The sequence below is a fragment of the Eutrigla gurnardus genome (genome assembly GCF_963514095.1).
Source record: "Eutrigla gurnardus genome assembly, chromosome: 14".
NCBI classification, from domain to species: Eukaryota; Metazoa; Chordata; class Actinopteri; order Perciformes; family Triglidae; genus Eutrigla; species Eutrigla gurnardus.
Window position 1 is genome coordinate 191,735 of NC_139937.1, and position 26,252 is coordinate 217,986.

Sequence of the window (26,252 nt, forward strand, 5' to 3'; positions counted from 1 at the left end):
CTATTTTTTGGAATTGCGTATCTTCTCACTTATCAAATATATTTTCTTTGACAATTCCAGTGTCAATAACAACTTTACTCCTGAATGATTTATCTCAGTTGTCGACACCTGGACAGCAGAAAAGACTTATATTTGCTGGCCTTACTGCAGCTAAGAAATTAGTAGCTATGAGGTGGAAACACCCCGATAAGCTGTCAGTGAACAATTGGATCCTCACATTTCTTGATATTATTTACCTGGAGTTTTCCACTGCTCGTGTGATTGGAATCAAGGAATCTGAGATTGAGCTGTGGGTCTCAGTGGCAGGGAAACTAAAGGAGTGGATCTAGCCACCTAATTTGCTAGTAGCTTTTGGTTCTGGGGGGCCCAGGGGTGGTAGGAGGGAGGGGAGGGGGGTTATTTTATGCTTATTATTATCCATCCATCCATTGTCTACCGCTTATCCTGTATTCAGGGTCACAGGGGGGCTGGAGCCGATCCCAGCTGTCATTGGGCGAAGGCAGGGTACACCCTGGACAGGTCGCCAGTCTATCACAGGGCTAACATATAGAGACAAACAACCATTCACAGTTTTAGAGTTATCAATCAACCTATCCCCATCCTGCATGTCTTTGGACTGTGGGAGGAAGCCGGAGAACCCGGAAAGAACCCACGCTTACACGGGGAGAACATTGAAACTCCACACAGAAGGAACCCGGGCCGACGCGGGAATCGAACCCAGGACCCTCTTGCTGTGAAGCGAGAGTGCTACCCACTACACCACCGTGCAGCCCCGTGCTTATTATTATAATTTGTTTTATTATTATAAATTTTTTTTTTTTACTATTGTGGTTTCTCTTAGTTCTCATCTTCTTCTCATTCTCAGTCTGTCCTCATGTTTTGTGTTTTGTATTTGTTATTAAAATGTCTTTTTCAAAGTTTGGAAAATAAAATAAAAATTTGATCACAAAAAAAGATAGACCTTCGCAACGCCTATCACCTGGTCTGAAGTTAAGTTAAATACGGTGTTCCTCAAGGTTCTGTGCTCGGACCAATTATTTTCAACTTATATATGCTTCCTTTAGGCAACATTATTAGAAAACACTCTATAAACTTCCATTGTTATGCTGATGATACTCAATTATACCTATCAACCAATCAGCTAGTTAAACTCCAGGCATGTGTTGATGACATAAAATCCTGGATGACCTGCAATTTCCTGATGTTAAACTCAGATAAAACGGAAGTTATTGTACTTGGGCCTAAACTCCTCTGAAAATCGCTGTCTAAAGATTGTAACAATTCACGCCCTTATTTAACTAGACGGTCATTGCCACAACGCACAAGGTCTCGGAAGGATCTATTGCGCAATGTTGCGAAAATTATACCAGCCGTTCCAACTAACGTAAACAAACAGAAGGCCTGGCCTCCCTATCAATGACAGTGATAGAACGAAACATTTGACTTACAAATAATGAAACACCAGTATATGCATTGAATTCCTTTGTATTGTGATGACAACACTTGAGCGTGAAGGCAGGCGCGCTGATGGGTAATGTTCTTTTAACGGCGAAAGCCGACTCTTGAACAATCAATTAAACAAAACGCCCAGCGTTCATAAATCCCAACCCTTGAATACAAAATCAAACAGTCCAAAAACAAATCAAGTCCCGAGTTCAAGCCTGAACTCCTGAAACAGTCCAAAAGGAAATGTTTACCTCACAGATTGTAGAGACGCACCGCGGGTATCCAATTACGCAGTGCAATCCCTCCACGAACGCACGTAAGAAATTGTCCTTATCTTGCTTCACTCCAATGATCCCCCCCAAAAAAGTAATCCACAAAAAGCAGTTAGTTCCAGAAAGGGTGTAATTTGACACCCGCAGGTTCACCATACCGGAATTCGGTCCTCCGGGGCGAGCGCTCTCCCCGTCCCCATATAAAGTCGCAATAAAACGCAATAAAAGTCCGCTCCTATCCACAAACGCGCGTTCCACATAATTGGCTGACCATCAAATTCACATACATGGCATATTAGTCAATGAGAAAAAATAACAATACATATTTATCATTTATACATAATATCCTCATTCATTTCGGCCAGTAAAAGGTGACATTCTGGCAATCTTTACATGGATATTGGAGCAGCCCTTCTTATAATGAACTCTGAAGGAGAATGATTGTAGCCGTAGCATCCACCTGGTGAGGTGAAATTTTACTTGGGGCAGTTGAATGCCCAGGCCAGAGCACTGTGGTCAGTGGACATATTGAATGTGTCCCCTTCCAGATAGTGGCGCCATTTCTCCACCGCCCACACAACTGCAAGGCACTCCTTCACTGAAGTAGAGTACCTCAGTTCAGGACCATGGAGAGTTCTTGAGGCAAAAGCAATGACCTGCTCCACGCCCTCAACGGTCTGAATCAGGACAGCACCTAGGCCAACATCACTGGCATCACAGTGCACTTGAAATGGTAGGTGAGGCCTTGGCTGAGCAAGTATTGGTGGTGACTGCAATAGTGCTTTGAGGTGTTCAAAAGCATCTTGGCACTGAGCAGACCATTCCCAAAGGACGTCTTTTCTCTTCAATTCAATTAAATTAAATGTTATTTATAGTGTCAAATCACAACAGACGTCATCGTAGGACACTTAACACATTGAGCAGGACTAGAATACACTCAAAATTTCCAGAGTCAACATCATTTCAAAGTCCCAACATCACCCAGGGGCAAGCGTTACAGCGACAGTGGCGAGAAAAAACTGCCTTAAAAGGCTTTTAGGCAGAAATCTCCTTGGGTTCCAACTGCATTTGGTGTTGGTAGTATAGTAGTAGTAGCATTAATAGTAGTGGTGGCATTAACAGAAGCAATAGTATCAACAGTAGTAGTCCATGGCAGCAGGCTCAGCCACGCCGAGATGGATATACACTCACCGGCCACTTTATTAGGTACACCTTGCTAGTACTGGGTTGGACCCCCCTTTGCCTTCAGAACTGCCTTAATCCTTCGTGGCCATTTGAGTACAGTGAACTCATTGTCATGTTCAAGGAACCAGTCTGAGGGGACCGGAAGTGACCTGCAGACGCAATGGTTGGAGGGCACTAGTGCTCCTACCGCCTATCCCTCAATTTTGATGTTTAGCCAGGTTACAGATTTGATAACTTCATTCACTGAATAGGTAACGTATAAGATGTCAGAGAGAAAGAAGCCGAGTTGTTCGCCAGCCAAAACTCCTTCAGCAAAACGCAACCCGACGGAGGGCGGTGGCATGGATGCTAACATTGCCAGTAGCGTTAGCGTGGCTATCGAGTTAGCGTTAGCCAGACAACAAGATAAACTGGAGTCAGCGGTGACACGGGCTGTTCAGGGAGCTATCGACGGAATGAGAAACTTCGTAGATAGTTTGGAGAGGAGAGTGGAAGCCCACATGGAAACGTTAAAGGGGTTGGTCGCAAAAGTGGATCGTGTACAAGCCGAGACGAGAGCTATGAAAAGGGAAATGAGTAACAGCACCTCCGATGTGGAAAAGATGCAACTGAAAGTGGCTTCGCTAGAGGACCAAGACTGGCTCCTATAGAGCACGCCCATAGGAACCGCAGTAACAAGAATAACGGCCAAACTACCATGATATTCAACGTGCTCAGGTACCAAGACCGCAACGCCATCCTGCAAGGGGCCCGTGAGGCGAGGAAAACGGCTCCCATACAGGACACCGGGAGGACAATACGGTTTTATGCAGATTACAGCGCATTCACGAGTGAGAGGAGGAAGGCATACGGAGAAGTAATGAAGGAGCTGTACGAGAGCGGCATCCCGGCTTTCCTAATTTACCAGGCCACTCTGAGGATGACGATCAACGGTGAACAACGCACCTTCACTTCAGCGCGTGAAGCCGCACAGTTCCTGAGGAAAGAGGCCGGTGCGGGACCATCAACGCGCCACCAGCTGTTCACGTCGGCTTGGGGGACGCGCCACAATCGGAGGACGACATGGAGCAGTCTGACATCTCGGATCGGCACGGATGATATCGGGGTCAATCAGCTGGTGCATCTAAACACGGATATCCTCTATGATTCCCCGAGGAGGGAAAAACTGCCGCGTATGTTCACAACAACCCCGTAACCTTGTTACAATGTTGAGGTGGGGGAACTATAACGGGGTCTGGAGGGGCGGCGGAGGGAGGGGGGAGGGTGGCTGGCTATCTCGGTTATGACTTTTACATCAGGGTTAGACCTTTTATTGTCACACCTGGAGCAATAAGTACCAATTTTGATAATGGTTAAGCTATCTATATTGAGCTCTGAATGCAAAAGTTAAGAGTGAAATGCTTAGATTTACTCCGTCGCAAGAATGTGGATGTAGCATTTATCCAAGAAACACACCTGAGGGCGGAGGATGTATCACATTTTCAAAATAAGCAATATAAACCTGTAGCTTCAGACTGTGGGAGCTCTAACTCTAGGGGGACGGTCATCTTGACTAAAAGAAGCCTGGCCTTAGAGGTGGAAAAATTAATGGTGGGACGAACCGCTGTGTTCACAGAAAGCAGCGCAAAGAGACGTCCCGGTACACGTCATGATGATGACGTGTGTGCGTTTTCAAGGGGTTTCCCTGGAGTCTCCCTGTCACTCAAAATCCGACGGAGGCTAAAGTTCACTGAAGTCTCGGTCCGGAGGGCTGACCGTCGCGGAGATTTTCGGAGAATCAAAATCGCGAAACTCCCGCTACTCCACTACATAGCTCCGCTACCGCCAACTACAATGCAGAACGTGTTGTAGGACGATGGCTGTCAGCAGGTCAGAGAGCACATCGGGTGTGAGGGGATTATTTATTTATTTATTTTTGTGCCAACGTTTGAGTGGCCAAGATTAAAATATGGGATAAAACCGCAAAAAAAAAAATACCAATGTTCCAACAATGTCAGAATTATTCATACATTGTAAATAAAGATCAAATATAACAATTGTAATATACCTGAATCTTTGTCGTTATTTGATAACCACTAATAAAAAAAAAAAAATTATATTTGGGGCCAGTGAAAATTGACTTCGGGCAAGTAGAATTCAGACCCACTGGCCCGACCGGGCAAGTGGAAAAAAACCTTAGCGTTGAGCCCTGTAATAAGGCTTTGTTAATTGCAGTGTTATTGATTGTGATCATTATTACTGATTTTAATAAATCTTATTATATTATAACTAGCGGCCTCTTGTGCTTGTTGTGTATATGTCACTGGATAACAGCAGGTTGTGAAGGCTAGTTTTAAGATAAAACTGACTGCTCCAACTATAGACCGATTTTGTTAATTGACTCAGACAAGAAGTTGTATTCTAAGGTGCTGGCAATGTATTTGGAGAGATACATGGACGAACTAATCCATAAGGATCAGACTGGCTTCATGAAAGGACGTCTAGCAGCAGAAAACATCCAACGCCCAATACATGTAATTCACGAAACCAAACAAATAAAGACTCCATGTGCAATACTGTCACTTGACGCCGAAAAGGCCTTTGACAGGCTCGAGTGGCAGTATCGGTGGGCGGTCATGGAGAGATTTGGCCTGGGGAGAGGGTTTGTTGACATGGTCCGTGTTTTATATGCTAACCTCACCGCCATGGTGTCCATAAACAGCTTACACTCGAGCCCTTTTCCCATCTTTCACGGGACTCGACAGGGATGCGGCCTCTAGCCAAGTTTATTTATTCTATAGTTAGAACCGCTAGCCCAACATCTGAGGGAGAATCAGATCATTGCTCCTATTCGGATCAAAACCTCATTGCATGCCATAACGGCCTTCGCTGATGATGTACTTATCTACTTATCAAATATCGAAAAGTCGATACCCTCTCTGTTAGCCACTTTTGAAGAGTTTAGGATGTTGTCTGGCTACAAGATCAACTGGACGAAGTCAGCGCTGATGCCCCTAAATGAACCCGCAAAAACAGTAGTTTTGTCTTACGATATTCCCATTAAAACAGAGATCACGTACTTGGGCATCCAGATTCAGCCTTCATTGCACAATATAGTAAAAACAAACTGAGAACATTTAAAGAGGTGGAGCGTGACATAGCTATATGGACTAAATTACCAGCCTCACTACAAACAAGGATTGCCTCCATCAAAATGAACGTGTTACCTCGCCTCAACTTTGTTAGCATGATGATTCCGCTCCCTCCTCCAGCGGGATATTGGAAAAAAGTTGACTCCCTGCTGTGGAAATATATCTGGAATAGTGGTCATCCCAAAATTAAACTCTCCACCTTACAGCTATCAAAGCAAGAGGGTGGGCTGGCCTTCCCAAATTTTACGAGGTACCATCAGGCCTTTCAGCTACGCCCGCTTAAGACATGGCTTGACCGCTCCTCTCAGGTAGCCTGGAAAGATATAGTAGAAGTAACACTAGTAGTAGAAGATGCACTAGTACTTCCTTACAAACTCGAAGGGGTCTTATTTTCTGGACTAACTATCAACCAATGTATGTTACACTTTGGGCCTGTTATTACAAATTCGATAAGAAATTTCAAGGTAGTTGAGAAAAGTCTTGGGGGAATTGGAAATGGCATGTGAATACTCCGCTGTGGGGGAATAAGAATATTGTCTCAGGAAATAAGCCATTTAAATCAGCTATATGGTCCCCAAAAGGAGTGTACAATCTTGGAGATGTATTTGATCCAGGGGGTATGCTCAGCTTCCAGACTTTGTGCACTCTTTTTAATCTACCAACGACATCTCATTTTTTGTACCTCCAACTACGGTCGGCTCTCCGTGCCTATGGTGTGCGGACGAACTCTAAGCTACAGACACATCCTGTTGTAGACTGGCTATCCACAATGAACACTAGAGGACTCGTATCAGATGTGTATTCATGACTTCAAACACACACACAGAAAGAGCTACTCCTGGCCAAGGCATGGTCCGGAGACCTGGCTGTCGAGGAAGAGGGCATAAACTGGGAAAATGTCTGGGAGAACACATTTCACACGTCCAAGAACCCCAACCACCAGTTGATTCATTATAAGCTGTGTCAGAAGGCCTATCTGATGCCACTTGTGAGATTTCATATGAAGCTGTCAACCAGCCCAAACTGTAGCCTGTGCCCCTTGAACACACCAGGAACATTTAAGCATATTGTGTGGGACTGCCCAGAGGTCTATAGCTTTTGGAGGAAGGTAACAGTGACTTTATCTAATATGATTAATAAGTCTTTACCTCTGGAGCCGACTATCCTTTTGCTCAATGATGATTAACAATTGGGGCTGAATGAGAAACAACTCGAAACGAAATGCAATTCAATGCCACACCGGTAGAGGGCGCTATGTTTTTTTGTAAAGACTGACCGACCGACCGAGACTCTTGTGACGTCTCGGTCCTATCGCCGTTAGCCTCGTTAAAGCCTATTTACAACCTTCCGGCTTTAAACATCCACAATTTTTCAGAACGTGGTGTTTTAATTCTTTGTGCAAAAGCGACAAGGTGCAAACAATAAAACAAGGTACAAACAAGTATTAAAAGTTTTAAAAGTTTAAATGGCGGTATTTATGAGTGGAAACCGGAAAAGCGGTCTCCAGCGGATGTAGTTAGCGGACCAATCACAACCAATGCCGCTACGTTGGTGCTGCGTCGCCTCGACGCACGTCTAGGATTTTTGGGAGGTGCACGTCAGGCCCTTGCGGTGGACGTAAGGGGGATCGGCAAGGACGTAATGGGTCCGTAAGCCCCCTTGCGTTGTGTCAACACAAAAGCATAACTTGGGCTTAATAGTGCAACGCTGGCTACCACCTCATAAACTGCCCGCTAGGAAGTGGCTGGAATACTTTCAGGATGTGGTCATGCTAGAACTGTCTACAGCACGGCTGAATAAAGCTAAAAGCTCTACACTGGACTCATGGAAGAGAGCTGCTTCGGCTGAAACAGACTTGCTCAGGTTAAACTAAAGTATCCAGGGGTATGTTAAAATGTTTGTATTGTTGGTAACATTTGACCTTGTGTGAAATTATGGCAATAAAACAGTTGTTCACAAAAAAAAAGAAACCAGTCTGAGATGATTCGCGCTTTATGACATGGCGCGTTATCCTGCTGGAAGTAGCCATCAGAAGATGGGTACACTGTGGTCATAAAGGGATTGACATGGTCAGCAACAATACTCAGGTAGGCTGTGGCGTTGACACGATGCTCAATTGGTACTAATGGGCCCAAAGTGTGCCAAGAAAATATCCCCCACACCATTACACCACCACCACCAGCCTGAACCGTTGATACAAGGCAGGAGGGATCCATGCTTTCATGTTGTTGACGCCAAATTCTGACCCTACCATCCGAATGTCGCAGCAGAAATCGAGACTCATCAGACCAGGCAACGTTTTTCCATTCTTCTATTGTCCAATTTTGGTGAGCCTGTGCAAATTGTAGCCTCAGTTTCCTGTTCTTAGCTGACAGGAGTGGCACCCGGTGTGGTCTTCTGCTGCTGTAGCCCATCCGCCTCAAGGTTCGACGTGTTGTGCGTTCAGAGATGCTCTTCTGCATACCTCGGTTGTAACGAGTGGTTATTTGAGTTACTGTTGCCTTTCTATCAACTCGAACCAGTCTGGCCATTCTCCTCTGACCTCTGGCATCAACAAGGCATTAGCGCCCACAGAACTGCCGCTCACTGGATATTTTCCCTATTGCGGACCATTCTCTGTAAACCCTAGAGATGGTTGTGCGTGAAAATCCCAGTAGATCAGCAGTTTCTGAAATATTCAGACCAGCCTGTCTGGCACCAACAACCATGCCACGTTCAAAGTCACTTAAATCACCTTTCTTCCCCATTCTGATGCTCGGTTTGAACTGCAGCAGATCGTCTTGACCATGTCTACATGCCTAAATGCATTGAGTTGCTGCCATGTGTACCATGTGTGGCTGATTAGAAATTTGCATTAACGAGCAGTTGGAGAGGTGTACTTAATAAAGTGGCCGGTGAGTGTATATTAGAATCTCATGGTTAATGGTGTCAAGCGCAGCACTAAGATCTAGCAGAACAAGTACAGAAACCAGTCCTATGTCAGAAGCAATAGGTCATTTGTAATTTTCACCAGAGCTGTCTCTGTACTATGACGTATTTTAAATCCTGACTGGAAGTCCTCAAGTAGACTGTTATTGTTGAGAAAATCACACAGCTGATTGGCGACTACTTTCTCAAGGATCTTAGAGAGAAAAGGAAGATTTGATATTGGTCTGTAATTTGATAAAACCCCTGGATCTAGAGTAGGCTTCTTAAGAAGAGGTTTAATTACAGCTACTTTAAATGACTGTGGCACATAGCCTGTTAATAAAGACACATTGATCATATCTAATAGCGACGCGCTAAGGGTAAGACTTCTTTCAGTAGCCTGGTTGGTATAGGGTCTAAGAGACAGGTTGAAGGTTTAGAAGAAGAGATCATTGACGTTAGTTGGTTTAGGTTGATTGGAGAAAAGCAGTCTAAATATATATCGGATCTTAATGCTATTTCTAAGACTCCTGAGTTTGAGGGTAATGCGGTTCCAATTGAAGGCAAGATGCAAGTAATTTTGTCTCGGATTGCTAGAATTGTATCATTAAAAAAGTTAATAAAGTCGTTACTACTAAGATCTCTAGGAATGCATGGCTCAGTAGAGCTGTGACTCTTTGTCAGCCTGGCTACAGTACTGAAAAGAAATCTAGGGTTGTTTTTATTTTCCTCTATTAAAGATGAGTAGTAGGCTGTTCTGGCATTACGGAGAGCCTTCTTGTATGTTTTAAGACTGTCTTGCCAGACTAGGCGGGATTCTTCCAGTTTGGTGGAGCGCCAGATGGTTTCAAGTTTACGCATTTTTTTTTTAGTTTAAGAGTTTGGGAGTTATACCAGGGAGCTAACTTCCTATGCTTTATAGTTTTCTGTTTTAGCGGAGCAACAGAGTCGAGAGTCGTTCGCAGTAGGCTTCCAGATTCATCTATAAGAGAATCGATCTGGGAGGGACTAAGATTAACATAGAAGTCCTCCATTTCATTAAGACATGGAAGTGAACTCAAGACTGGCGGAATTACTTCCTTAAACTTAGCTACTGCTCTATGCGATAGACACTGAGAGTAGTAGCTTTTTCCTAGAGGAGCGAAGTCCAGCAGCAAAAAGTCAAAGGTTATCAAGTAATGGTCAGATAAAGAAGTATTATGAGGAAAGATTATTAAGTTTTCGATTTCAACTCCATACGATAAGAAGAGGTCGAGAGTGTGGCTATGACAGTGAGTTGGTTTATGTAAAATGGCCTCATTTATATAGCGCTTTTCTCCAAAGCGCTTTACAGGAATGACTGTCACTCACCCATTCACTCACACATTCACACACCGAGTCAACCACACAGGGCGACAGCCCCCCCCTTTGTACACTCTGATTGAAGCCAATAGAATCTATTAATGAAGTAAATGCTACATTAAGGCTGTCATTTACAACGTCCACATGGACATTAAAATCCCCCACAATTACAACTTTATCTGATTTAAGGACTAAACTTGATAGCAACTCAGAGAATTCAGAGTATGGACCAGGAGCACGATACACAATAACAAACAGAATTGGCTACGTTGTTTTCCAATTTGGGTGCGAAAGGCTGAGAATCAGGCTCTCGAATGAGTTATAATTTAGTTCTGGTTTCGGATTGATTGACAGGCTTGAATCCATAATGGCTGCAATTCCTCCTCCACGTCTGCTGCCTCGAGATACATGAGTATTAATATGGCTGGGAGGACTAGCTTCGTTTAAGCAAACATAGTCTTCATCACGCAGCCAGGTTTCAGTCAGGCAGAATAAATCAATATGATTATCTGATATTAAATCATTGACTAATACTGCTTTAGATGAGAGAGATCTAATGTTTAAGAGTCCACATTTAATTCCTTTATTTTGTTGTACTACATCGGAAGTGCTAATTTTTATTAGGTTTTCATGTGAAATCCCTCTTTCAGAATCAGGCTCGCGAATGAGTTATAATTTAGTTCTGGTTTCGGATTGATTGACAGGCTTGAATCCATAATGGCTGCAATTCCTCCTCCACGTCTGCTGCCTCGAGATACATGAGTATTAATATGGCTGGGAGGACTAGCTTCGTTTAAGCAAACATAGTCTTCATCACGCAGCCAGGTTTCAGTCAGGCAGAATAAATCAATATGATTATCTGATATTAAATCATTGACTAATACTGCTTTAGATGAGAGAGATCTAATGTTTAAGAGTCCACATTGAATTCCTTTATTTTGTTGTACTACATCGGAAGTGCTAATTTTTATTAGGTTTTCATGTGAAATCCCTCTTCTGTTGGACCGAATTAATTTGGTCGGTCGGGGGACAGATACCGTTGTTATGTGGTTTTGGTTTTGGGTGGGTGACCTCTTGAGGTTGTTGAGTGGCGTTGCGGCATCTGCCAGCCTTGGAAGGAACTTGTGGTACCAGCCCACTAACCCCAAGAACCTCTGAAACTTTTGAGATTAGTGGGTACTGGATAGGCCTTGATGGCATCGACTTTGGCCGGATCCACCTCAACTCCTCTTGATGAGACAATGTGTCCCAGGAAGGTCCTTCTTAAAAAAATGGCACTTTTTTACATTGAGCGTCAGATTGGCCTGGTGTAGCCTTTGAAAGACTGCATCAAGGTCCTGTAGATGTTGTTGTTCTGTCCTGGAAAAGACGATAATGTCGTATAGCCACTCTGGAGATCCAGTGAGCTGAAGTACTGGGCCCCTCGCATAGACTCCAGAATTTCATGCACAAGATGTTCTTCAATGATGGCTTGCTTTTGAGATGACACGGTACGCTCTTTTACGCACCGGAAGCTCATCAGTTGTCAGGATGTTGTGCTTGAAGTCATTGGTGATACCAGTGTCCTCTGTCCACACTGAGGACCACTTCTGCGACAGAGGTCTGACCACCTCAGGCGAGCCTCAGACAGTGAAGTTAGAGGTTGTGCGTTGGAGTCTTCAATCACTGCTGCATAGAAGTAAGCTGAGGGGTCTGGGTGATTGCAATGCAGTGAGTCACGAGATTTATGGAGAAACGTGTGTTCTTTTCCCCCTAGCAATACATAATTCCCCTAGGTGGGGCTTTAGAGTGATTTGGCTTGTGCGCATAAAGTCCAGGCCTAGCAGAAGAGGCATGCACAACTGGTCGTCTTTCAGAACCTACATGTTCACCGTGCAATGGGAATCATTAAGTGTTACAGCAGGGTGGTTTTGCCTACGGCTTTACACTCTTGCCCATTGGCCATTATAAACTTTTGATGTTTTTCACACAATGCCTCACCTTCTGCCTTGAGGTGATTGCACAGGGTTCGGCCCATCAATGAATATGTGCAGCCCGTGTCCAAGACATTATCACCCTTCAAGCCACGGATAGCCACAGACACCACCAGAAGAGCTGGAGAACCTAACACGACCCCGAGATCCGCTTTCTTGGATTCCTGGTCAGCTGCTGGCTTCTTGTTGGCTTTCTTTGAGGCCCGATCTGTAGGGTTGTTTTGTTGGACACAGCTCCAGTAGTCTTTTGAGTTGCCCCAATCTCTTTCAATTAAAGAGCCCACCTTCACCAGCTGTTGGACGGTGGTCACAATGCCCCACAGGCCACTAGCCAGCTTCGGGTTGCAGGCATTGAGGATGCGCCGCGCAAGCTCGTCTTCGGGCATCTCCGGACGCCACTTCAGAAACAGTCCACTGTGGTCATATGCAAAATCCCTCAAGCATTGTGTGGGTTCTTGTACGCTTGCACGGACCAGCTCCTCCATCTCCGTGGATAGTCAGAGGGCAGAAAGGCTTCAAGGAAGGCACTCTTGAATGCCTCCCAAGTGGTAATCTTGTCACATGCAGTAAGCCACCAGCTTCACGCTGGTCCCTTTAGGAGTGAATTGATGGTGCCAATGAGCTCAGCATCAGTCAGTGGTCAAAGAGTGAGAACATTTTCACACAGCTCAATGAAATCAGGGACATCTTTTGAGCTCCTTGACTCACCAAACTTAAGAAACTCCATTCTAATAAGCGGCTTGGTGGTAGTTGTGAGCCTAGCTGTAATTGCGGCTGTCTACTGCCTCTTTAAGTCTATTTTCTAAAGCCTCAATTTTAAGATGCAAGTCTTGGCGCTGTTCTCGTATTTCATCAACTCCATCATCTGAATGCCCCTCCTCTTCTTCACTGTCAAGATACATTGTCTCCAGGCAGGTGGTTATTTCTGAAACACCACTGCTATTGTGCCTAGTGTTTAAAGGGATTTGCATTACCAGATGAGCTGGCATCTTCAGCAAGAACAATGAGATGGCTTGCTTCATTAGTGGCACTAGTCGAGGCACACAATCAATCCTTGCAAAGCCCAGCGTTCAATAATCTCAACCCTTAAATACAAACTCAAACAGTCCAAAAAAAAAATCAAGTCCCGAGTTCAAGCCTGAACTCCTGAAACAAAAGGAAATGTTTGCCTCACAGATTGTAGAGATGCCGCCGCGGGTATCCAATTACGCAGCGCAATCCCTCCACGAACGCACGTAAGAAAAATGTCCTTATCTTGCTTCACTCTAATGATCCCCCCCAAAAAGTAATCCACAAAAAGCAGTTAGTTCCAGAAAGGGTCACGGTAAATTTTCCAGCAAGAAGGCCTCAGACGCGCGCAGGTTCACCATACCGGAATTCGGTCAACCATACCACCGGGGCGAGCGCTCTTCCCATCCCCATATTAAGTCAGTTCAATAAAAGTTTGCTCCTATCCACAAACGTGCGTTCAACGTAATTGGCCGACCATCAAATTTACATACATGGCATATTATTCGATGAGAAAAATAACAATACATATTTATCATATATATATATATATATATATATATATATATATATATATATATACACACTGTAAATTGTGATTTTGACTGTTTGTTAACTTTACATATTATCCTATGTCAGTAGGACAAATGATTACTGAGGTTGTTATAATAACATGAAATTACTTGTTAAAAACGTCTCAACTACAAAATAAATGCTCAATTGAAAATACAGGTCCAACTGAATTAGTAATGTAGGTCAACTTGACTTTGGAGACAGTGCCGGGATTAAAACGCCTGCGTCATCACGTTTTTTGTGACTTGCAATGCATTACGGGCAGCCGCGGGCCGTCGATTCATGTGCTCCTTCCCTCCCATCCCCCTTGTCGGACGTTACCTGGAGGCTATCTCTACGACATTTTGTTTCAGAGTGGACACTATTTGTAACAGCTCCTTTACTTGGTGAATTATGGATTTATTCCGACAACACCACAGACAGTGATTGCCGGAGCAGCGGAAACAGAGTCAAGACATTTTTGGTGAGTTTTCTTTTGTTTTTCTGTCAAATTTAGAAATGTTTTGTGGTGGTTTAACAAGGTAAAGTTAATTAAGCTAGTCTTTGATAAAAACTATAACAGAAACTTGAATTCTGAAGGTGTACACGGTGGTGTTTTCTGTTTGATAATTAAAGTAAGTATACAGATATATCATTTCTTGACGTTTTGTGAGTTTATGGTTATTTTTAGACTACCGGTAATTAAGTTGTGAAAGCCTGCGGTACGTAATGTTAACGAGATGGCAGTGGGGGGAGGGTGATGGGTGTGCGCTACACACACACACCTGCAGTGGAAAAAAAATTACGTGTCTAGTCAACTGTTTGTCGCGTGTGTAATAATGGCCATTTTAAACAGTAATCACATAGTTTGCCCACTGTGAGTAACGTTAGCATGCTATAGCAGGGCTCCAGACTAACTTTTTGCATTGGTTGCACTGGTGCGCCTAACTTTTTTTTTAGGTGCACCAGCACAAAAGAGCACCCACATTTTTCATCGCGTCGCCTTTAACGCCAAAAGTCACCTTTTTATCGCTCTCCTTTTACATAATGACACCCCTTATGGCCTAGGTTAACTGCAGCACCATCAGCACCCAGAGCAACTGTTTTCTCCAGCCAATCTGCACACTAATGCCCAAGCGGAGTAAATGCTTGCTTTGTGGCAGCATGAATTCCTCAAGAATAAAAAGATCATACAGGTCACTAGCCTATAGATTGCAAATGGAAAACTGTTTATGTGATCTTAGCCTAGCCTACTTATATTTTTACTTAGGCTATTCATTTTTAATAATATTAGGAATAGGCTACTATACAATTTCCTATTCATGATCTCTCATGCTGTAATGTGGGCCTTCAAACACTGAAAAAAGTAAAAAAAAAAAAAAAAAAAATACCGCGATTGACAAATCGCGGTATTTTGTGCAAATCATATTTGTGTATCTCAACTTGCACTGGGAAACAGACAATACATTTAATGAATGTGAAGAGTAGATAAACAAATATGCGTATTTCAACGGTATATCTGCACGACCATTCTCTCTCTCTCTCTCTCTCTCTCTCTCTCTCTCTGTCTCTCTCTCGGAACGGATAAATACAAGAAGTGTACAAACTTCTTGGTTACAGAAACATGGCGTATTAATTTTATGGGGTTATTTACTCCAAAAAGAAAAAAATAGCTCTGAATGAACAACAGCTGAGCAGAAGCGCTTGTCGACCGTCGTGGAGAAATACGCATCTGGTGTGAACAGGGGGCCAGCGGACTGCGCGCGATTTTCGGCGCCGCGCTCCCGCGGCGCTTCCGCGGCTGGTGTGAACCCGGCGTGACACTGAAATGCAGCTGGATGAGGGGCCACTTTATTAACACACTTTTCATGGCATGTAGTATGCTTTTTGGACATATTGCACTTTTTCAACGTCTCGATGCGAAATGTTGTTGACTCTTCCACAAACGCACTATTACCGGCCAAATTCTGGCTGCACACCCGTTTATCGTACATCAGCCAGGGAAATTGCTTCAACCAGTCCTGTCTGAAGGCATATTTTTGGGCTTTTTAATTAGAGTCTCGGGGCGAGGCTTTCTGCCTCTCTTCATCTTCAAAGCACTCTGGAGCCCTGTATAGCACCAGCAGCCTTCTGTTCTCGCTAACGTTACATAAAGTCTTCTATATTTTTTCTGTTAAACAAGCAAAGTAAGTTTCCGAATATTTCATTTCTTGACGTTTTGTGAGTAATGTTTATCAGAGTGATTAAGTTGAGAGCTTGTTTTCACCTGCAGTGAAAAATTTCAATGTCAAGTCAACTAGTTTCCACAGGCAGCGTTATTTCCATGCTTCCCATTCATAGTCAGCCGTGCAATGCCTTCGCATAGTGTAGAGTGTCGAGAGACAGGGCGCCGCAGCCTCCCGCAAGCTCTCGAAAATCTTTTAAACTGACCCTTGTCGATCTAAAATAAAGACAGATTCAGCAACTGCATAGCTTATTTCTCGCATAAACGTTTTCAGAAACACATTTCAGTGAACTATTTTCGTAAAAAATAAGAGAAAGTTTCCAAACGAGCCGCCATGTTGGTCGGTTTGAAATCCGGGAGCAGACAAGCCACCAGTGAAAGCGTTCGTCCAATCAGGTGCAGCCATGAAGTGTGCGCGTGATTGTATGAAGGAGAGCGCCTGTCAATCATCCTCCTAGTGGCAGCCCACCAAGCATGCAAAACTGGCAAGTAAATATGGCAGCTGCGGAGCCAAAGAGGAGAATTTTTCAATAAATGAACCTAGTATTTTATAGGTTCAAATAGACACAAAATCTTGTTTTTATTAATTCTACTGGTAGTCCCTTTTGCTCAAATAGCACAGGGAGAGATGGGGGCTGCCATCTACTGGTCTGAATCCCCGTTTAGTGGCGGCTGGCTGCATCTTAGACACAACCGTACATTAGTAGTACGTTAGATTGATAAAATAATAATTAGTTTAACCGACTTGTATTTCTCTGAAAAGCCCTCGGAGCTCACTCAAACACCGGGCAGCACACGGCCCTCGAACCCACAATTACGCACAGAGAACCCGAACCTCTGCTTCTTCCGGAGAACCGTAAACCCTCGGAGGCATTGCGGGGAATCCCTCCGGTAAATACACACCTGAACACCGCCGAATTGTCGGCCCTTATGCCCCCAAGGCTGTCTGAAAAGTGCTTGGACCTCACACAAACACCGGGCAGCACACGGCCATGCGAATCCACACATGCAGACTCTCTGTCGGACTCAAAACTCTAAGACACGCCGCCCGAAATACTGCCCGTGAATAGGCAATCGAACCAGGCCGAATTGTCGGGCCTCATGCACTCAGACCTGGGTGAAAAGCGCTTGGACCTCACACGCAAACACCGGGCAGCCCACGGCCCAGCCAACCCACAATTACGCACCGCAAACCCGAACCTCTGCTCCGTCCGGAGAACCATAAACCCTCGGACGCGTTGCCGGGGATCCCCTCCTGGCACCACCAGTCTCCGTTTGTTCGGTCCCGGTTCTCAGCTCCAGTGGGGGCTATCTCGGTCTCCACAGATGCTCGTTCACGTTCTGCCCTTTGAGCATCCCTCTCGCGCAATTCTTCCTCTGTATATTCAGGCTCGTACAGGTACGGTTGGGGTTGGGTGGAAAAAAACTCCTCATCAGTCTTCAAAAGTTTCAGTATATTCTCCAAAAGTGGCCATTTCTGTGAGATTGAAGAAACTAGCACTGCAGGCTACTCTGCGTCTGTAGCAATGACAGCAGGTAAACAAACTATTATAGAACCCAGTAACTTATAAGTGCTAGGTGATATCAGTCCGCCGCTGCCATAGCCTACTAGGAAGTATGACACGCTGCTGCTGCTGAGACATAAATCCTTAAAAATGCAAGGTTGGTTTTATTTCAAACATTCTATCAACACAGATATGTACATCGATAGTCTGCCGTTACAATTGATTTGCCTCGGGTGCACTGTGGAGTCGGTATGAGTGTTTTTAATGCCATGCTAACTAGAACCATTGACTTGCGCTAGCCATAGCACAAGCGAACTCGGCAACTAGAAGAACTGAATGAAATGTCTTGAAAACTTCTCCAGACGTCTCGAACACACCGGCTGAGTTGGAAAATAGGTCTTATGTCCAAAATTCCGAACTATCCCTTTAAACATTTATAAATATACTATTCATATCTCTCTCCCCTCGTCCGTTCGCAATTTGTCCTTCAGCGCAATGCATGATGGTAAAATGTGCTCGGCTAGTGACCATCGGTTGTACACTACTTTTCGCGATGCATTGTGGGAAACCTTGAGTGCACTATATAGGGAATAGTAATGCTCACTAAACATTTAGACACCACTACAAAATGGCAAACACCCTATATAGTGCACTATATAGGGCAGGGGTATTCAATTAAAAGTCACTGAGGTCCAGTTACTAAAATTTCTCAATTTTATTCTCAAATTTCTAAAATTCCCACTTCAGTGGATAACTTTGCTCAAAATATCTGTGCTTTGTTTCGTAGTGGTGCTTCACATTCACACCGCTTTTGATTAATTCCACGTTTTCGGAGAATATGAGGCACATGGGTTTGGAACTGCCTGCCGGACGAATGAACATATTTCTCCGTCCATTCATCTTGAAAGCAACGGTTTCCATATCAAACTTCCTTCTCTTGGAGCAAGCCATGCTGCCATCTCCGTCTCTGTCTTTTCTCTTGCTCGCTCTGGTGCGCTGAGGGTAAACAAACGATGTGATTGGCTCAATTCAGTGAAGTCATTGTCATATTAACTGGAGTAGCTGCGCCCACTGTAGCCGCGACCGTCAAAAAAAGATGAAAATGATCTATTCTCGTGAATTCATCAGAGATTGGTCATGGGTCCGGACAGAATCATCAATCGGTCCGGACCCGGACCGCTCTCCACCATTTGGGGATGCCTGATATAGGGAGTAGGGAGTGATTTCGGACACAGCCTGTGTGTTTCCTTTGTGTCATTGCTCATTCGTCTGTTGAACTTCTGATGTCCACCCACCACCTGATCTCTCCTGCCTGTCTCTGTCTCTGAGTTTTTGGATTTGTCATGCAGCATTTGTAAGTTCTGTTTTTGTTAGATTATCTGGTTCCTTTTTTGTGTAGGGGTTTTGCCCTTGTGGCCTCCCTCAGTTCAGACTTAGTTTTTGTTAGCTTATTGAAATAGACCTTTTCTTTTCTTCAACCTGCATTTGAGTCCATACCTCCTTTTCTCTTTATACCCGTGACACTTGTGTTATTCTTTTCTGTGTTTAAGGCCTCGCATTGGCCAATAAATAAAGCGGCAGGAGGAGAAGATAAATCTGAGCACTGACTTTTCCAGCGGCAGGACGTGGGGTCCAGAGATGGAGTATCTGTAGATGAAGGTGAGGAACTTCTGGAAGACATTGAAGAAGGGCCATTGTGACAGGACACAGATGCTCTTCTTCACCTGCAGGCTGCGGTTTGTGATTGGCCGTCGGTCAACCACGCTGAGCAGGCCAAGCCTCATGTTCTGGCGCTCTGACAGCAGCTCTCTGGCGAATGACTCGTAGAACTGGATGGCTGCACCGTAAACCTGGACCAGAAGACATCCGTAAGTATTTGAAAATCTGGAAAAGCGCTATACAAAACTGATGTATTGTTATTATTTTTAGTCTGGTATTTTATTACATCATTCAAACAGCAGTTGTCCTTGAAACACACTTGTTTCAATGAACAGGCTGTTTTCTAAGCAGAAATATGTGTGTAACGTCTCCAACCTTGTCCCCGGATGCTGAGGTAAGGACGAACGTGGAGAAGACAGGCAGCTGGTACTTGGTGTTCAGAGGCCAGCTCTCCACGGTGACGCCCATCGGCAGACAGAAGACCGGCACCGACTCTGGCAGAGGAAAGGCCTCCAGGTCCTCCGCCGGGTAGCGGCTGATCAGACCTGCACCACAAAGCAGCTGATATGGTTACACCAGCCCACCAGGTCTAATGCACTTAATCACCTAACTGTTAGTCCACAGATGGGTTTTTTTCTCCGAAGACAGTAGTTCCTAATTCAGCAGCTATACTTCGGAGGACGTGTCCTTTGTGGTGTACGTTGGCCATGTCTTTTGAAGAGGGCGAAGAGTAAAATGAGCGGGTTCTGAAATGAGACTGTCTGGTCGACAGAGGACTTACTGTTTGTTTCAGAGGCTGGTTTCCGCCCACTCCCTTTGCTGCTCCTGAGAGCAACCAGCTGTGGTTGACCATAAACAGCATAGTAGAGGTATCTGATTAAAATCATATTTTATTATTTTTATTTGATATTCTGGTAGAGGAACGGCAAATGCCTTTGGTGTGAACGCCCCTTTTGAGATGGGACAGCCTTTTCTCAGCCGGTGGAACGCATTGAGTCTTTAGATGGACCTCTGAATGACCGACACTGGATTGAAAAACAACTCATGACTGACTGACTGACTGCAAGATAAATCTAAACATTGGCTTTAATAAAAAGGTATTAACTGTACTTAACTCAGTTTTTATTAACATGTTGCTAACACTCATTTTGAATAAGTTACTTGTACTTTGGGGTTGAAAAACCTTCCAAACTCAGTATGCTCAAGTTGTATTCATTTAGAAAAACCAAGTCCTGGGAACTTGTGCATTTTCAAGAGTAAATGTACTTAGTTACGTGTAACTATGTGCATTTACTCTTATACTTAAACACCCTACATTTTAGAGGTGTTGGCACTTCAAGTATTTTTTCTTGTTAAGTTACTTCCTATTTCTACTGCCTTACACTTCAGAGGAAAATGCTCCTCTAATTTTTTACTTCATTTCTTTTCTTGCTTTTACATAACATTATTGGTACAATTTTATTGTTTACAACAAACAAATATCATATAATCTGTAGTTTTATCGTAAATTAAACAATTCAAAACTGTGGATCGAAACAGAAGTCTGCCAGTCAGCGAGCAGGGCTGGCAGTGCCACAACGTGCCACTGCTTCCCCCTCCCCCTCCCCCAAACGTTTCAACGTTTGCACATGCGCACTGACTGCACAGGTACAGTAAAGTTACAATAAATTAGTTATTTTAAGTAAAATACAATAATAACAAGCAAGTTAATTCAAGAGCTGTGAACTCAAAATACCCATGTTTAGTTAGTATAGTAAACTCATTATAAACGTTCTCACAAGTACTGCACACTTATATTTAATAAGTTACATGTACTTACTTAATAAAGTTGACTTAACTTAAGGCAAAGAGTTTGCATATTCTTTTTGAGTATAGCCAACTGATTATATCTTACTGATGCATAAAATACAATAAAACATGAACCATGATATTGACATGATAAACACTAAATTAATTTCCTTATTTTTCAAGTTTGGTATTTGTGACTAAAGAATTATACTGATGGTGTTGTCGCCGTCTCCTTGGACATAATTGAAGCAACAGTACTTAATGTGTGGTGGGACGGATGGACGGACGGACAGACAGACGGACGGATACTCACTGGCCTTGTAGAGTAGAGCGTTGGCTTTGGCCACAGCTCTCTTGTAGCACACAAACAGAGCCGGACCCCACTGGAGACAAAGACACAAAAGTATGTCCTCTGATAGGTGTACATTGATCTATAACAACCACTCCTTTATTTCACAGAAGCTGTACACACCTATACATGGAAGGGCTGTTAGAATGAACCTCGGGAATCAAATATAATTTGAATAGTAAAAAAATCAGTACTATTCGAATGCTGAAATTAGTATTGTAAATGCAGCTGTTTTTTTTATTTTATTTTGAAATACGTGCTTTTATTTAAAAAAAGGTAAAACCGTAAGTAGCGCCTGTTAGCTCCGTAAGCTCATAGAGACCCGGGAGCACCTCTAGCGGTGATGTTAACCTGCTAGTTTTTTTATTTTTTATTACTCCACGCTTCGTGGTGTGCGCTACAACTTTGTGGTTACGAGAAGTTTAAGGTGAAGTATTTTTGACTATGAAGATTACCTCTGGGAAATGACTGCCGTTGGTTGAGAAGCAGGCTAAAGTGGTCAGTATTAATCTGTGTATTCTTTTATCTGTTTTAGCTACAGTGCTAAGCTATGCTATTTCTGTAACGATTGTAATTATTGATGTTGTTTTTATTTATCTACCTGAACTTTAGTTCTACGGTGTTAATAAACATCTGTAAAAGGAAACGGAGTCCCGTATCCAATCAATGGTATTCTTTTTTTTTTTTTTTTGGAAACGTGTTGGCAAATCTCACCCTCCTCACCTTGGCCTACCCGCATTAAATGGATGCTTTTGACACAAGTCTGATGACCAATAAAGTTTTCTGAATCACAATCTCACTATCAGAAATAGCCGACAGCGGCGCATCAGGAAGATAACACGGCGCACACGGGCAGTCTGTGAGATGAAAACAAAGACATGGACAGAGCTCTAGAAGTGATGACGTCATGACAAAGATGCATTCATGCTGTTTACTGCTAGCTAGATCTGCTTATTCATCTGGAACGAGACCAACAGCAGGATGTACGTGAGAAAGTGAAAGTAGAGCTGACGGTGAGACGAAGAAGGCATAGCCATGGCAAAGGGGACACAGCGTCCCCCGGGAGAACACAATGTGGTTGTTTTACTCTCTTCATTATTACTTATCTAGAAAGCTGTCACCTGTTGGTAATTCAACATATTTATTGGTATTAGTGGACAGGAAGTAGAACAACCGATAATGGCAGTGCCAACGTATAAGCCTGTGTAGTGTAGTTAATATTAATAATAGACTGAATTTGAGCATTAAATATTTGAATATAATTTGAATTTTGAAAAAAATTTGGGATGCACCGAATATTCGGCCACCGAAAATAGCGAAATACTTTTATCACCAAAACAACGCGGCCGAAACAGAAAGTTGTGATGACGCAAACAAAAACTGCGGCCAGCGCACGCTTGTCTGGATAAGCGCCAACATGTCTGCGGTGTGGACGTTTCGCTGAGATTTTCCGGATCATCTGCACTTCCTCGGGACTGTGCTTGATCCGCGTTATAAATATCATTACTTGGATGAGGGATTAAAGCACACACGAGAAATGATCCAGGCGCGATGGATGTGGAGTCCCCGCTTGGAGACGAAGAAGCGCACCGCGCAGGGGAAGGAGAGCAGAGGGCAGAAAAAATTCATCTCTCTGCACCAGATGAGGGGCATGCACCCTCGTTGTCTGATATGTTCGATGAGACATTAAACATTTTATTTTTATTATATATCATGTTTTTTTTGTAATGTCAGTGCTAAATTAATATTTTCAGACTTTTATCATTGATTTATTCTTTGAATTGCAATGCCTTGATTTTAGTGAGGTTAGTACACAGTCATAGCCATAAATGCAACGGTACTAATAATTGGAATATTAATTTCTTTCGGTGTTTCGGTTTTCGGCCTTGGTTTCCTCATTTTCGGTTTTTCGCTTTCGGCCAAGAATTTTCATTTCAGTGCATCCCTAAAAAAAATATGGAATGAAATTAAAATAGTATTATATATAATTTGCATCATGGATGTGCAGCCGACAAATCTGCAGCAACTGCGTGATGCTATCATGTCAATATGGACCAAACTCTCTGAGGAATGTTTCCAGTACCTTGTTGAATCTTTGCCACGAAGGATTAAGGCAGTTCTGAAGGCAAAAGGGGGTCCAACCCGGTACTAGCAAGCTGTACCTAATAAAGTGGCCGGTGAGTGTATATATATATATCACACACACACACACCGGTATTCATGTTCCACTCTGTTGACGTGGTATTATACTGAAAGACTACTGATAGTGGGTGGGTGGGAAGGTGTATGTCCTGTTGGACACCAAGTCCCAAAGCGTTGTTGAGATGTGACGTGTTGGCGACGGTTTTCTTAAACTGAACATTGGTTTTGTCGTTTAAAGCTAACGTTTGTTTTGTCGTCTAAAGCTTACGTTGGTTTTGTCGTCTAAAGCTAACATTGGTTTTGTTGCTTAAAGCTAACATTGGCTTTGTTGTCTAAACCTAACGTTGGCTTTGTTGTCTAAACCTAACGGTTTTGTTGTTTAAAGCTAACGTTAGCTTTGTTGTCTAAACCTTACTTTAAGTTGTTTTAATTATTTTAAGCCTAACAATGATTTTTTCCTAAACTTTTCATAAAATAAGAGGTAATGCTCCCCGACTGAGAGAAAAAGAAGTTGTGCTGAGTGACACAAACCAACAGATTATTTTGCTGTATGTCTTACATCATAACAACAGACAACAAGGTGGTGCTCACCATGCCGGTGTTGAGGTTCTTTTCCACACGGCAGAAGGTGTGCGGAGCTACCTCTCCTTTGCTGGGCAGAAGCAGGGTGATGTCGGTGACACCCAGCGTGTGGAGGCCCTGTGAGTCCAGAGCCCGACGGTACATCAGAAAGACCCGGTGAGCTGTTGGGGCCCCGCCTGAGCTCAGGCTCGCTGAGCGGCTATAGGGGGTCGTCTCGATGACATACCAGCCCTGTTTCAGTTGCTCCTTCCCCTCATACAGAACACTGTAGGGACACAGAGACATAGCATTGAACAAGTATGATTCCAAGTCCATTACTCCTTCAAAGAGGCCTCACTCTTTTATGTGAGAATGAACCTTTAATGTAACTTGGTTTTTGTGTCATGATTAAGCTTGTTTGCATATGATAGAGAGACAGAGAGAATATGTGTACAGTGGAGTGTGTGCATGTGTGTCAGAGAAATAGAAACAGTGTGTAACAATAGTGTAATTAGGCCTAGTATATTATATTTGTGAGTACATTTTCACGCACATTTCACTGACAAATACAAAGTGTGTGTAGCTTTGTGAGAGCTAGAGTGCTGTTATATACCTGCCAATATTTGTGGGTATTTGTGAATGAGTGTGTGCGTGCTAGGGTTGTCACGGGTTGGCATACTAGAATTTGAAAATGGATATCGATACCCAGAAAAATACTCGATACTCAACCACGGAGAGAAAATGAATATAAATTAAGAGAATTCAAACAACATTAATCACACTTTTTAAAAAGTGCAAAAAAAATAAATAAATGAAAACAGTAACATAACTGTAGGTGTATATAATTTATATTATACTTATTCAGTCCTGTTTATTTCCTGAGTTTCTGGTGACTTGGCACCATATTATCGTTACTGGTCTAATAGTTGGTACAGCGACTGCTACTGGTTCTGTCTTGTCACTGGTCTAAAAGTGTTGGTAGAGCAGGCTGCTACTGGCTATGTCTTGTCACTGGTTTAATAGAGTTGGTAGAGCAGGCTGCTACTGGTTCTGTCTGGTAGCTGGTCTAATAGAGTTGGTAGAGCAGGCTGCTACTGGTTCTGTCTGGTAGCTGGTCTAATAGAGTTGGTAGATCAGGCTGCTACTGGTTCTGTTTGGTCGCTGGTCTAATAGAGCTGGTAGAGCAGGCTGCTACTGGTTCTGTCTGGTCGCTGGTCTAATAGAGTTGGTAGAGCAGGTTGCTACTGGTTCTGTCTGGTAGGTGGTTGACTTTACACGATTGTGTTATCCTGTTAATGAATGTCTGTTAATGAATGTCTCTTAATGTGAGATGGGCAGGGCTGATAGCGTTAGCTGCCTAGCTTCGTCATCATGTTACTGGTTTTTATTAGCCATTAGCTGCTAGCGTAATGATAAAAGACTTAACAGTTTAAAACTTCATAAAGTCCCCATAAAGACCATCACTGCATGAAAAGTGGGATTTTCGTCAGTTAGCGGCCCTGTAAATTCCCATGGAAGTTCAGGTTTACGACTGCAAACGGCAATTTGCAGGAAACACCGAAAACTGACGTAAATTGCCGGGAATTGACGTGGGCCTTGCTTGCAGTTGTCCCCCCATGACCCCCCTCCCTGTAATCCTAGGGGAGGCTTTAACATGTAAATGAAAATGCTGTGAGCTATACAAATGCAAATCAGGGTAGCAGGGGGAGTTTTCCCCCAGGCGACATTTTTCTGAAAGGTGTTAACTTCATTTCATCTTCATTCAAATATATAACTTCATTTCATCTTCATTCAAAGATACACAAAACAATTTGCTTCAACAATTACTTTTAATCAGGCTTTGCCACAAAGGTAAAATGTACATTCATGCAAACAACATCACAGTCTCCTAGAGCTCAACCACTGTGCATAGTGGCATGACTACAGTGACCCTTTCTGTGCTTAAATGCACAGTGGATGTGTTAACCACACATCTCCCAGCAATGCGCTCAACAGGCAGAAATGATGCTGGGTATGACGTGTCTGTTCCCTGCAAGCTCCAAACTTCTATTGGCTTCCCATAAAAATGTCTGTCCGGATGGGGATGAAGTCAGGAAACTTGCGCAATAACATGTTTAAATGCAGTACCTTTTGACACAACATTAACAACTATAAACTGCTTTATAATGGCTGGTCGTAGTTCTGCTAGAGGGTCAAGGATGGGTTCATA

General features: G+C 43.5%; 1 protein-coding gene across 2 annotated transcripts in view; it reads right to left on the minus strand.

Annotated features, from left to right (window-relative positions):
* dennd4b (DENN/MADD domain containing 4B) overlaps window positions 1-26,252 on the minus strand; it is a 134,121-nt gene that overhangs the window by 55,059 nt on the left and 52,810 nt on the right. For both annotated transcript variants that reach the window (XM_084027203.1, XM_084027202.1), the window contains exons 3-6: window positions 24,074-24,329; window positions 21,305-21,374; window positions 19,579-19,748; window positions 19,153-19,394 (exon numbers count right to left, since the gene is read on the minus strand). In XM_084027203.1, the coding sequence (XP_083883329.1) occupies window positions 19,153-19,394; window positions 19,579-19,748; window positions 21,305-21,374; window positions 24,074-24,329 (738 nt within the window). The remainder of the gene's footprint in view (window positions 1-19,152; window positions 19,395-19,578; window positions 19,749-21,304; window positions 21,375-24,073; window positions 24,330-26,252) is intronic.